The sequence below is a fragment of the Mus caroli genome, chromosome 11 (genome assembly GCF_900094665.2).
Source record: "Mus caroli chromosome 11, CAROLI_EIJ_v1.1, whole genome shotgun sequence".
Taxonomy (NCBI): domain Eukaryota; kingdom Metazoa; phylum Chordata; class Mammalia; order Rodentia; family Muridae; genus Mus; species Mus caroli.
The window spans coordinates 99,780,440-99,792,983 of record NC_034580.1 but is presented as its reverse complement, the minus strand read 5'-3'; the positions used below and the strand labels follow the sequence as shown (position 1 = coordinate 99,792,983).

At 53.4% G+C, this 12,544-nt stretch overlaps 1 protein-coding gene across 1 annotated transcript in view; it reads right to left on the bottom strand.

Annotated features, from left to right (window-relative positions):
- Positions 1-819: 819 nt before the first annotated feature.
- Wnt3 (Wnt family member 3) overlaps positions 820-12,544 on the bottom strand; it is a 43,471-nt gene continuing 31,746 nt past the window's right edge. Inside the window, exons 2-5 of the mRNA XM_021176596.1 lie at positions 10,317-10,558; positions 7,153-7,418; positions 5,995-6,482; positions 820-2,733 (exon numbers count right to left, since the gene is read on the bottom strand). Of these exons, the coding sequence (XP_021032255.1) occupies positions 6,003-6,482; positions 7,153-7,418; positions 10,317-10,558 (988 nt within the window). The 3' untranslated portion in view covers positions 820-2,733; positions 5,995-6,002. The remainder of the gene's footprint in view (positions 2,734-5,994; positions 6,483-7,152; positions 7,419-10,316; positions 10,559-12,544) is intronic.

The following is a 12,544-nucleotide window of genomic DNA, read 5'->3' as shown; positions in this document are numbered from 1 at the left end:
ACCGAGGGCCAGCAGGTGTTGGCAGTCCCCACCGTCAGAAGCAGACTGCTTCATGTTCTTATGGTCAGTGTGAATACGTTATCTCTAATAGTGGTAGACCAGAAGAAAGGAACACCGAAGGGGATATTTTAGAGGTAGGTCTGAGAACTGAAGGACCACAGATCATCCTAGAACTGAGTTACAGCACAGCATCAAGATGACAGGCAAAGGCTTCGGGTGAGTCACTGAAACTCCAGCCCAAGGAGAGAGTGCCCTTCCCAGAGCACTGCCCAGCAACCTATCTAAACCAACCTACAATTCCATTGTCACTTGGCCCAGAGCACAGGCAGAACACCATCTGGTCAACCTACCTACCAACATCTTCCACAGTTCAGCTGTTATCCGGTTCTGGCAGAGGAGCAGCCGTTTCTGGTCCAGCTTTGTTTACAGTTGAGCAATTCCTATTTCCCCAACAACTGGAGTTGGTTATGTAGTGAGAAAGGGAGTAAGACAATGGCAGGCCCTGTGACCCACTGGCCTGGGCTGAACCTAGTAGAAAGATCTGAGACATCAACATGCATTGTTGAAAATTTTCAAGTCTATGAATGAATTGCTGACCAGGTTTATTCTTCCCCAAGTTGGCAATTCCTTGTTTGATATTGACTTAATATCAAGTAATGCTTTAAGGATCATGTCACATCTGCTCTCCATCATACCTCATCTTGCTTAGAGAGCAGAGGAAATGACCGTAAATTTGGCCATTTAATTAGCACAACATTCAAATACCCTTGACCTAAGGACGAATCTGGAGACTCCACACATCGTACAATGTGTCCGTTTGAAGTTTACCTTCTCTTTAATGATTTAACAGAAAAAAACTGCATGATGAAATAGATTTTCTCCAAATATATATATATTTATATAATATATAATCTTAGTTAACTCAAAGGTATATACATTGTATAATAAATAATATTTATAAAAAGAGACTTTTTGAATATAAAATCAAAAAGATCAACAACTTCTACAACTTTTTACAAAACTTTGGATACAGCAGGTTGGTAGGGAACTCCCATTGGATGCTATTACCTGACTATGGCGAGGATAATTACAATGCGCTCATGTACTATTATTAAATAATTACTTGTCAGCTACTTGAATACGCCCCGGAAACATGACTTTATCACTTTTAATATAGAATACATAGATATGAAGAGACTTGTAAATTGTTGTATCCGTTCTGCTCAAGTGTCCTCACACAAGCGTTATCCAGTTGACTTGATTTCCAACTTCTGGAAGGAGAGATGGGAAGGGGCATTTGGGGTGCTAGGAAGGGATGGGAGGTGTCCCTAGAGCAGTGCTCATGGTCACATGGTAGAGAGTGCAGGCAAGGGTCTACTGGAGCCTGCTTGGCAAGCCAACTGCACAACAGGAAAGAAGTGGCTGACCCCTCATCAAGTCAGCATTAGCAGACCCTAAACAGAAGCGGGAAAGGACAAATTCTTTGTTCTGCCCCATCCCCCCATTTTATCTCCTCTTTCTGATTCTCCTTAAGACAGAGTTGATGAATTGATCCGTGCAGCCCCACCCACCTTACTAAACCCAGCCAGTACCATCATGCATCGGGAACAGAGCTGGGAGCTGCCTCCATTCACTGCTTGCCTCTTTTGAATATCTATCTAATCCAGATCCTTGGGAACTGAGATAGGCTATCCCTTTCACAAGTGGGAAGAAGGGCTTGTTAAGGATCTCTTGTCTTTCTGGTTACTTCAGCCAATGGGAGAAAAGGACGCAGGGTGGTCTGCCTTTTAACCCTCCCCACCTGCCAACCATGTTTAGATTGCACTCTAAGGTACCCGCTGCTCTCCTCGGTGTCTGCTGGTTAGCAAGGCTGAGAAAGGCAGAGCAGCCCATTCTTTCTGCGGATGGTGGATGAAGCCAGAAGAGACCTGCCTCCACATCTGACCTATTTACAAGGTCATCATGAAAAAAAAAAAAAAAAAAAGGTGGACACTGTAGAACAACAGAAAAGGGTGTGTGGAGATCTGACTGTCGCTCGAGGGCAGAGCAGGGCTAGAGAAAAACAGGAGCCCACCGGGAACTCTGTTCTGCAGATGGCTTCCCAGGCCACCCAGAACTCTGAGGTCTTCAAAACTCAAGATCCTGCTCCTACTGTTGGCCAAGGGCCTCCCCATCACTACATCCCGGGTATACCTATCTATGGCTTTTCTCAGAATGACAAGGTATGTCCAATTTAAATGGGAGTCGACGGACAAGAGGGGACTGCAGGGCTCTGTCCTGTTTCACAGTTCCCACCTCAGAGGCATCTTGGAATGTCACGAGTAGAGGCAGCTTGGACACAGAATCTCGCCATGGTCTTGTCCTTCCCACCAGGCCGAGAGCTCACACTAGCCCAGCCTGTTCTGTTGCGGTAGATTTTTTTTTTCATTTTTATTTTCTTTAACATGTGCAAAGGTAAGCCTCGAGTCTGTCCCCAGCAGACCCTGGTAAAACCATAAAGAAAGCCCCTCTGTAAAGCCGTACACCATCCAGAGCAGGGGGAGAGACGTTAGTTGAGAAAGAAGCCGCCCGTCCGTCCGAGGCCGGCTGGGTCCAGGTCGTGTATCACATGCAGCTGGCAACAGTCCATGCTCCTTGCTGGCCAGTGCCGAAGGCTGGCCCAGATCTAGATCCTGCTTCCCATGGGACTTCGATGAATGGTTCCAGCCGCACAATCTACCCCTTCCCAGTGCCCTTTGGGAAATAAACAGGAAGAATCAGAAACCTCATAACTGCTGTCAACATCACCCCCTGGGATGCAAAGATCACAGGCTGCCTACGCTGCCAGCCCTGCCTCCCTCCTCGCCCCAGAGCCTGCTGTTGAGGGAGGATATGCCATCCTCTGGAAGAACAGAGCCTGCATCCACACAACTCAAACCTCCTCCTAGCTGAGGAAGCCCACTGTAGGTAACCAAAGCAGCATTGCCCTACGTGGAGACGGAAAAGCCTGCCAGTCTGAGCCACCAGTCACAGCAGGGCTAGGGCCTGCCATCAGAAGCACAAGTGCCGTGAATTGTCCAAAAGAAACGGACTCTACCTAGTTGTGGTGAACTCCTTCCCAGGGTGCTTTCCTGTACAACCCTATCCCGTGGGATGTGAGGTACTGAGCCACGCCCCAGGCACCCCCCCCACCCCCCCCAGCCAACCCTCATCTCTGATGCTGCTGGCAGAGCTGAACCAGGCATGGCAAGACGACCTGGATATGCCTAAGGTTCCACAAAAGACTAGTGACAGACCCAGGACACAGGGCCAGTTAGAGGGGGTGACTAGATTCATAGCCTTTCTGACATAGGGATAAAAAGAATAAATCAGATATTTGTAAACTACCAGCACTCAGATACCAAGCTAGTGGCTCCGTGGGGACAGTGGACAAACCTCAAGCAATGGAGAAGGTGTCTTCCCCGCTTAGGGAGGATGGGATGCTACCACTGTGCTGAACTCTTCTCAGAGAAGGGCATGTGGCCTGCTGGGCTTTGCTCTGTGGCTCCTTTGTGCAAGAAAAAAGCCAGAGCCTTCTATGCCTGCTGTCTCCCTGCCCATTTGTCCCTTGGGTTCCATCAGTAGTAGCACCTTCAGGGGTGAAAGGACAGGAAGGGACTAGATCTCAACCACCTTCTGGCCTATGGCTCCAAACCAGGAGCCCAGAGCAGGCTCTTTATGGCTGTGTCTGGCTCCTGGGCAGCCCTGCAGGGCACAGACCTTATCACTTCACACAGGAGGAAACCTGGGCTCAGAGAGGCAAAGGACATCCCAGTGGGAGGGATCTTTCTTATCAGGAAGTGTGAAGTTGAGAGTCCCGTCCCCCGCGCCTCCCGCCCCATGGGAAGGGATTAAGGCTGTGAACTCTGTGGGCATAGCTTCTTAAAAACATGTCTGCATGCTACTAGAAAAACAGCAAGTGTCTACCGTAGGAATGTGAGGAAAGGGAGTTGCTTTCCCCCCTCCCCAGTACTGGAGATTGATTCAGGGGTGTAAGTGTTCTACTACCCAGCTATACCCAATTCTTCTTAGGAGATCATTTTTAGGCAAGGATTGGAGTGGGGCGATTTGGTGGACAACAAAGGCTAACCCTGTACCTCCTTCCCTGCCTGGAAGATCTCAGCTGTCCACATGGGCAAGGACAGAGTCATGGGCTCTGTATCTTGGCCCCACACTGCCCCATGTATCAAGCTTGGGTTGGCAATGCTGGGGCCTATGCAAGCCTACATAGAAAGCTTCTGGAAGCAGACCCCTGGGTCTATCTAGGCCACTAACTGAAGTCTAACCTTCAATGACATGGGTGGTCAAGACAAATGGCCCTTCTACCTGACGGATAAGAGGCCACACCAAGAGCTCCTCAAAACGGCCAGAGCTATGTATGTACTATATGATACTGGGGGGTGCAGGGCTACCTCTTGTCAGAGTGAATACCAGAGAAGGCCATCATGGTCTGCTTCCTTCCACCTCAACCTTCCTACTTGTTGACTTTTCTCCCATCCTTTTGAAAAGCAGAAAGAACGCCCATGAGACCTTCCTTTGCAGCAACCCCGCGCTAACACTGATGGCAACCCTGACACTTAGAGCAGCATTCACACCCACTAACTTGAGCTTTGTAAAAATCCATCAAGATCCCCATAATGCCATCACTGCATAGATGAGGAGTGAGGTTCAGCAGTGGGCATGTGAAGTGCTAAAGCTCGCCGCTGTCTTCCTTCCAGCCTTGACCTTGATAAAGAAAACCCACGCCTCCTGTATGGTTCTAGAGGGACCCTGGGAATGGAACCTAAGCCCCACAAGGAACTTCTTAGATGGGCTTGTGATGTCGGGTACCTCCCACCCTTACAGAGCGCAGACATGAGCCACCAGCTCTGGTGTGTCACCAGCTCCAAGGTCCCTGGGTGGAACACACTGTGCTGGCCATCCATAGATGGACAGAAAGCTGCTCTTCCAGGAACCCAATGTGGTTTCCCACGTTCCTCACAGCTGCTTGGGGAAGGTAACAGATGCTGAAGCCAGAGTTGTTGGTTGACAAATAAGAAAAGCCAGTTGAGAGTCAGATTTACTAGCAGAGCCTTCTCAGGGGAGGGGACAGAGACAAGGGTCACACTGGCCCATGCCAGAGCCTCTAGGATCACTCTGCTTCCAGGCTGACCTTTCTTGGGGTCCTCCCACGCATGCAGGCCACCTCTGGGAAGCTTGGAAGCATAGTCCACCAGGCTTTTATCCCACGGTTACTCACCCCAGCCGCTCTGAACTGGGAGCTCTCCTCTTTCCTGTCTCCCTCCATAAACTTAGTGAGAGTGCTCCCGCTCCACCCAAGCTTCAGATCTAGCTTCCCCCACCCACCTTCCCAAGCTCTGAAGGATTTGCGTTAGGTCAAAGCTTGCCCTCTCAGTTCATGGGTGATGTGAAATGACTCTGCCCCAGGGTTAGGAGAGACTTTCTAGATGACTGTCTCAGGGTCTCACTGTGTAACCCTGGCCTAGAAGTCTCTATGGAGACCAGCCAGACCTCACACTCAGAGATCCAGATGCCTCAGCCTCCTGAGTGCTGGGATTAAAGGCCAGTGCCACCATACCCTGTCCCTGTTTCTGACATTTGAACCTCTCCTTTAGACAATAGGGAAACTGAGGCCCTGAGATATGACACTTTTAGGGCATGGCTGGGACCAGACCTCAACACCTCTCACTACCGACAGCCAGCAGCCATGAACAAATCTGGTCTGGCTCATCACCGCTAATTTGTGTAAGAATTTTAATCAATTGCTTGTGGCTAACGTGCACACCCTCAGTCATTATCTGAGCCCCGTGTAAATCCGCCGAGTCGCTCCCCAAGACCATTCCCATGGAAGCGTGGGAAGCCTAGTTTCTGACTTCAGCTTTGGGAACTTGTTCGTCTTGGGAAGCTGAGAATCAGAAGGGCAGGCTTAGCAGGACAGGAGGAGAGGGCAGCCCCACGCCCCGCCCTGCGCCCTACCTGGCTTACTACTTGCAGGTGTGCACATCGTAGATGCGAATACACTCTTGGCAGCTGACATAGCAGCACCAGTGGAAGACGCAATGGCATTTCTCCTTCCGCTTCTCCGTCCTCGTGTTGTGGCCCCGGCCACAGCACAGCAGATCACAGCCATCGATGCCGTGGGAGGTGACATTGCAAGTCCGGTCCCTGGTACCAAAGGAGCCTGTCTCTGGGTTGGGCTCACAAAAGTTAGGAGAGTTCTCATAGTAGACCAGGTCCCTCTCGGTGGGCGGCTTGAAGAGCGCGTACTTAGCCCGCAGGGTCTCCACCCAGCCTCGGGATTCACGGTGTTTCTCCACCACCATCTCAGAGGCACTGTCGTACTTGTCCTTGAGGAAGTCGCCAATGGCCCGGAAGTCGGGCTGGGCCCACCAGCAGGTCTTCACCTCGCAGCTGCCGGACAACCCGTGGCATTTACACTTTAGGTGCATGTGGTCCAGGATGGTCTAGGGAAAGAGAAGCAGCAGCCAGTTCAGACTGACACACCTGGAGAACCTTCCCCCTCTGTACCCTCCTCTACTCTTACTTGGTGCCAGGAAGAATGGGTGGAAACCAGTGTCCCTAGTCACACCCCCAGCCCCAGCAGGCTTCACATTCACCTCATCCATAGAAGTGGTGCAAACTAGGGACTGTTATTCCCATTGAACAGATGGAAACACTGAGGCCGAGAGCTAAGTGTTCCACAAGCATAGGAAGGGCTATGCTATGGAAACCCTCTTTTGGATTCAAAGTCAGTCCCCAACCCACAACCACATGACAGACATACACAGACACAGCCTGCCAACCAGTGTAGTATAGCCTACGGGTATTGTTCCTATGGGGCAGCCATATTGCACTCCTTGGCAGATTTCTCAAAAGATCCAGGAACAGCGTCAAACATGATTTGAGTTTGGAAACCTACATGGTGGGAAGAACTGACCGCTACAGTTGCCTTCTGACTTACACACACACACTGATAATGAGTAAATATACTTTAAAAACCTACTCAAAGGACAGCTGGAGGAGAGGAAGGAGGGTGGTCAGGGGGTTACTATGGGGTGTGGATGGGAGCCTGGCCCGTGAAGGCAGGGGTTCAGGGAGTGCCTCCCGCCCCTGAGTTGTGGGTCGCTGTCTCACCGTTCGGCCTGCTTCATTGTTGTGCTTGTTCATAGCTGAGCGGGCATCTGGCCTGTTCTCCCGCGCATCCGCAAACTCCCGGGACACCAGCACCCCGAAGTCGGCGTCCTCGCTGCAGCCGCCCCACTTCCAGCCTTCTCCAGGTGGCCCCTTATGATGTGAGTCACAGCCGCAGATGGTGGAGGTTCCCTCAGCGCAGGAGCGTGTGACTGCGAAGGCGACACCAGCCGAGGCGATGGCATGCACGAAGGCAGATTCACGGGTGGCTGCAGAGGGATGGCGTGAGAAGATGTTCAGCCTTAGGGTACATACACAGCCTTGCCCCGAGGGCTGGGGAAGAGCTCAAAGGCTCACCAGTCATTGGGGGAAGAGCCAGGTGCCCTCTGTTGCTCTAAAGAGTCCAGACCCTAGTTAGTATTCTCTTTGTGAATGGGCAAGCTGAGTTCAGGGCTGCAGGACTACTAAGATGGAGGGGTCTATGGTGGGACCGGAATGCTCTCTGAAGAACTAGGTTGGCCACGCCCTGTCCTTGGGCTCTTGGCCTCCAACCTCGCACATTCACAAACACTCCTAACAGTTCTGAGTCCTCCATTCTGGAGACTGGAACCTGCAGCCTAAAACCTATTAATCCACTCGTTCCACTCGAACCTCAGTTCCCCGTAGGCAGATTTCTCATCTGTGCCTCACAGTACACTTTGTAAAATAGGTGCAGCATCTTCAGCCATGGCTGCCCATTTCTTGTCCTCCTTCTACGAAGCCACAAGGGTCGAGACAAGGCAGTTTCTCGGCCTCAGACCCAGGGTTCAGAGATAAGATTCTCAGCGGGCATCACCAGCTTTGTTACAATGAGAGCCACTCCCTGAGTGCTGCATACGCGCAGATCTGTCTTTTCTGTGCTTTATTCCCTACAATGTTCTAAACCCTATTTTACAGACAGGGCCCAGCGAGGCCAGCGGCCCGGGCCATCTCTTTTTATAGGTTCCCAGAGCGGGTCGTGCTATACTGCACAGGTGGTCAGAGCCGGATCTCCTTTCCTAGGTCGTGACCCGTCCTGAATATGCAGGGAACCAGATACTCAGAGCCACAGCAGCCTTTGCAGACAAGAAGCCCTCGTGCGCCACCTGCACAGCAGGGGCGCGTCCCACTTTTCCCGCAGCCCGGTGGGGAGCGCGGAACGAGAGCTGGCTCAGCAGTCCAGCCAAGCCGGGGGACTGCGCACGGCGGTGATCCAGGCCTCCCGGCCCTCTCGCCCCAGGGGAGGGCGCCCCTGGCTTCCGGCGACCCGGCCCCGCCACGCTCAGTTCCCAGCGCCCGGGCCGTGGGGGTGGCGGGGGCGGGGCGGGGATTAGCCTGGGAGCGGCGCTGCCAGCCCCGCTGTGCCGGTCCCCGTCCGGCGGGACCCGCTGCGCCGCTCAATCCGCCTTTGTTCGCGCGGTGTCACACCGCATTACCCGCATAATGCGGCCGCCGGGCCCGGGCCGCCGGGCCGGCCGCCACCGCGTAGCAACGGGCGGCTCCCGCGGCCGGGCCGCGCCCCCAGCCCCGGCGCCGGGCAGCGCGATCCCCGGGAGGCGGCGGCCAGAGGGCGTGTGAATGGCGCGGCGACCGCAGCGGGCGCGCGGCGGGGGGCGGCGCTCGAACCCTCGGGAGCCGCGAAGGACCGCGGCCTTGCGCCTTCCGGCCGCCCACCCCGCACCTGCTAGGACGTGCGCAAAAGTGGCCAGGACCCACCGCCTGCTCACAGGGTACCGGGGCGCGGGTACATCTTCCTGGAACCTCACCCCACTGCCTTCATCAAATCCCACTGTCTCAGCCCCATATTTCCTTGCACACTGGGACACAAACTGCCCTCTTGCTGTGGGACGGAGGCATGTGGCACAACCCACTGCTGCGAATCTAAACATCAGACCCACTGCGAGCGGGTATCATGCTGAAAGGTCTCGATGGACACTATCCTGGGTGGGAGGAGTGATCAGAATGCCAGTGTTGCTTTGGGGGAGGCGTCGGGACGCCTGGCAGTTTGATTAAACGCTACCTGGACTAAGGTGGGGCGCCGGAAGGCGGTGAGACCAACAGGCGGGCGAGATCAGTTTTGAAAAGCCAGCCGCCGCCGCCACTTGGCCCCAATTAGAGGCCAAACCTTTTATGTAAACAAGGAATAATTAGCTTTGGTAATAGAAGCGTAAACAGAATCATCATCCATTGATTTACTAATTGCCCTCCTGTCCCACGACAATAGCCTGCGTTTTCTGCCGTAGGTTGTACAGACACTTTGCACTTGAAACCCAGGTAAAGGGGGAGGGGGCTTTCTCCAAAGGAGGGGGGATAGCTCCCCTCTCCCAAACTCTGCGCCCACCCTCCAGCTAGCTCTTGGACTCCTCCCTTTTGGCTGTGAATGCAGCTTTTACGAATCCTTCTCAGAGCAGGCTCGCCAGCCCAGCTAAGGCCGTTAAATTCCTGGACAGGAGAGGTTCTAGAGCCAAAGTCCCCTTCTTAGGAGCAGTTACCCCATTCAACCCTCTCCTATGCCCCATGCTCAAAGTCAAAAGCCGACTTTCATCCACTAGGGTCACAGCTGGTCAGACTTCCAGGTCTCAAGATCACCGAGCGTGAGCCACAGGCCATCAGGGTTTATGAACATGTCTTGCTTTCAGGATATAGGAACCAACAGGAACTCTCAGGCGACCCTCGGGGGTCATGTAGTGCTACCAGCACCAGACAGCTTTGACAGAGCATGGAAACTTTTTCCATGGCACAACACCTAGGCCTGGCACCATCCCACCCCCACCCCAAAGCTGTATTTGCATAGCACTTAACACAGCATAAGGGAAATGTCACACATGTCTACATCAAAGACTGGGCCCCCACTGTGTCATCAGGGAAGGAAGGCTCCGGGCTCCTTGGTGCCTGCCCTCCAATTTCAGGACCCTGGGGCACCTCAGGGCTACCCACCCCCCTGTAGCACTAGAAAAGATGTAGCCTATGTGGACACAGCCTGACCTGTCCAGAGATGGACCCCACCCACTTTCCACCAGCTTTATTACCCTCCTAGGGAGAACTTGGACTCAGGGTTTCCCACAATGGGAGGAAGGGGGCAGGATCCCAGGACCCTTCCCACCACCCCCAGTCTTCCAGCCACCTCCCACCCAGTCTCAGGCAAGTACCTTTGTCCAAGACAGGCCCAAAGATGGCCAGGCTGTCATCTATGGTGGTACAGTTCCAGCGGCGGCCCCGGAACTGATGCTGGCACTCCTGGATGCCCAGCTTCACACCTTCTGCTACGCTGGGCATGATCTCGATGTAATTGCGGCAGAAGCGCAGTTGCTTGGGGACCAGGCCTGGGATGGAGCCGCAGAGCAGAGGCTGGGAGGCCAGAGATGTGTACTGCTGGCCCAGGGCCAGGGACCTGCAGGCAGACAATGGAGATGGCACTGTAGACACAGAACACGTGGCCCAGTATGGATGTCACTTCTTTCTAGAGGATGGGCTGGGGTGGGGGAGGAATGATCCGTGGCTCTGAGAAGCCTGGCACCTTGTGTGCTGCTTCTGACTTTCCTTGGGGACACGGTGTCCCACAAAGGGCACGGCACCGGTTCAAGCAGTGTCCCTCTGACATGGGCATGTGGAGCAGCAGAGCCTCTGGGGGAGGGGGCACTTTGTAGGTCTGTACTGTGCCACGAAAATAACTCTGGGTTGGAAATGAAGAATTGGAGCGGGAATCAAGTTCTGCCCAGTGCCTGGGCCCCGGTGCCCTGGTAGAGATGGCAGGGCTCCTGCAGAGCAATCTCCCAGGGACTCCAGGATTCGTGGGCCGTGTGGAGACTAACAGCCATTCATGGGAAGGAATCCAAACGTAAAGGACAAAGGAAGCAGAGGCCATTGTGATCACAGCTCCATCTTAAGGGGGGGGGGGGGGCATAAGTCTTGGCAGAGTGTTTTTTCTCTCTCTCTCTCTCTCTCCCCCCCCCCCCCCCCCCCACCACAAAGCCCTCTTAGTCTCTTCCCCAAGAGTACGGAGGACACCAAGAGCCTGTTTGTCTCTGATGGCATCAAGTGCTCTGTCTACAAGGGCCTCCGCCACCATCTTTATAGTTCCCTAGAAGTTTCTAGCGTGCCACCTCCCCTCTCACTAGAGACAGAGGCTCCGTTTGATGACTAGTTTAACTCAAGAGCAAAAGGAAACTCTCAGCAGGCATTCCCCCCCCAACCTTCTCACTTCAGTCAAGCCACCCCATTATTGCACCTCTTACATTTCAACCCTTGGGATTTTACAGCGCTGGTAAGTACACTCGGGGGGAAAGGGTTAACTACTGTAGAAAAATCAAGGTACTACCAGAAACTCTACCTTTTCCTTTCCTCTTCCAGGCTCATAATAAAGAGCAGAGTGTCCTGGAAGAAGGAGACCTAGGCACTAGCTAAGGTCAAGTCCTGGATGCAGGAATCTTGGAAAGAGGGTCAGGGGCAAACTCTGGGGTAGGTCAGAAGAGACACAAAAGCTTCGTTGGCATGGGTGACCCGAACTCGGCCATTGAGGGACTCTCTAGTTGCTCAGAACGTTGGATGTAACAGACTTGATCAGCTTTTGATCATCTCTGTCCCCTGATGAGGAATCTGGGTTTCCAGAACAAACTAGCTTGCCCTAGGCTTCTTGGGAACAGGTATATGGCTAATCAGAGTCTAATCAGAGTATGCTGTGAGCTGCCTCCCAACACCCTTCCCCCACACTCAACACCCAGAGCCTCGGTTGCTCTGCTCAAAGGCTCCAGCAGAGCATGGCACACAGCACCACCACTTGCAGCAGCCTCTGGCCTCATCTGTCAGGGGATGAAGTCCAGGTTTCCCCGCTGGGAAGAGAGAGTGGGAGTAGGCAGAACTGGGGGTTTGAATTGTTGGCCTTGAAGAGCCATGTCCTGAGCTGAGAGTCCCCAACCCCACCTCTTAAAGCCTCAAGCTTGCCAGGTAACTGATCTCCCATTGAGCTCTCCCCAACCAGAGCCCTGGGCCCTTTTGAAAAGGAAAAGCTAGGAAGGTGGGTAGTAATCCCTGAACATTTGGGAGCCAGAAGCAAGAGGGTCAGGAGGTGCAAGCTAGCCTGGGCTACAAGAGACTGTCTCCTGTTGGGACTGGCCAAGAGTGAGAGAAAAAGAATGAGGTGACCACTGAAGCATTAGTGTCCCACCATCACGGCTCACTACCAACTCTTCACTAACTTCCTTGAGTTGCCTGATAACAACCCAGCACACAGTGGGGGCTTTACTAGCTGCCCAGATTATAGAGTTTCTATCTGCTGTTAGAAACTAGGCTACCTGGCTCCCAGGCAAGCCTTCCCTCTGCTTCATGGGTAATGCCTGTCTGGGTCCCTAGGGAGCTGGGTGGCTTCAGGCCTGGCCTG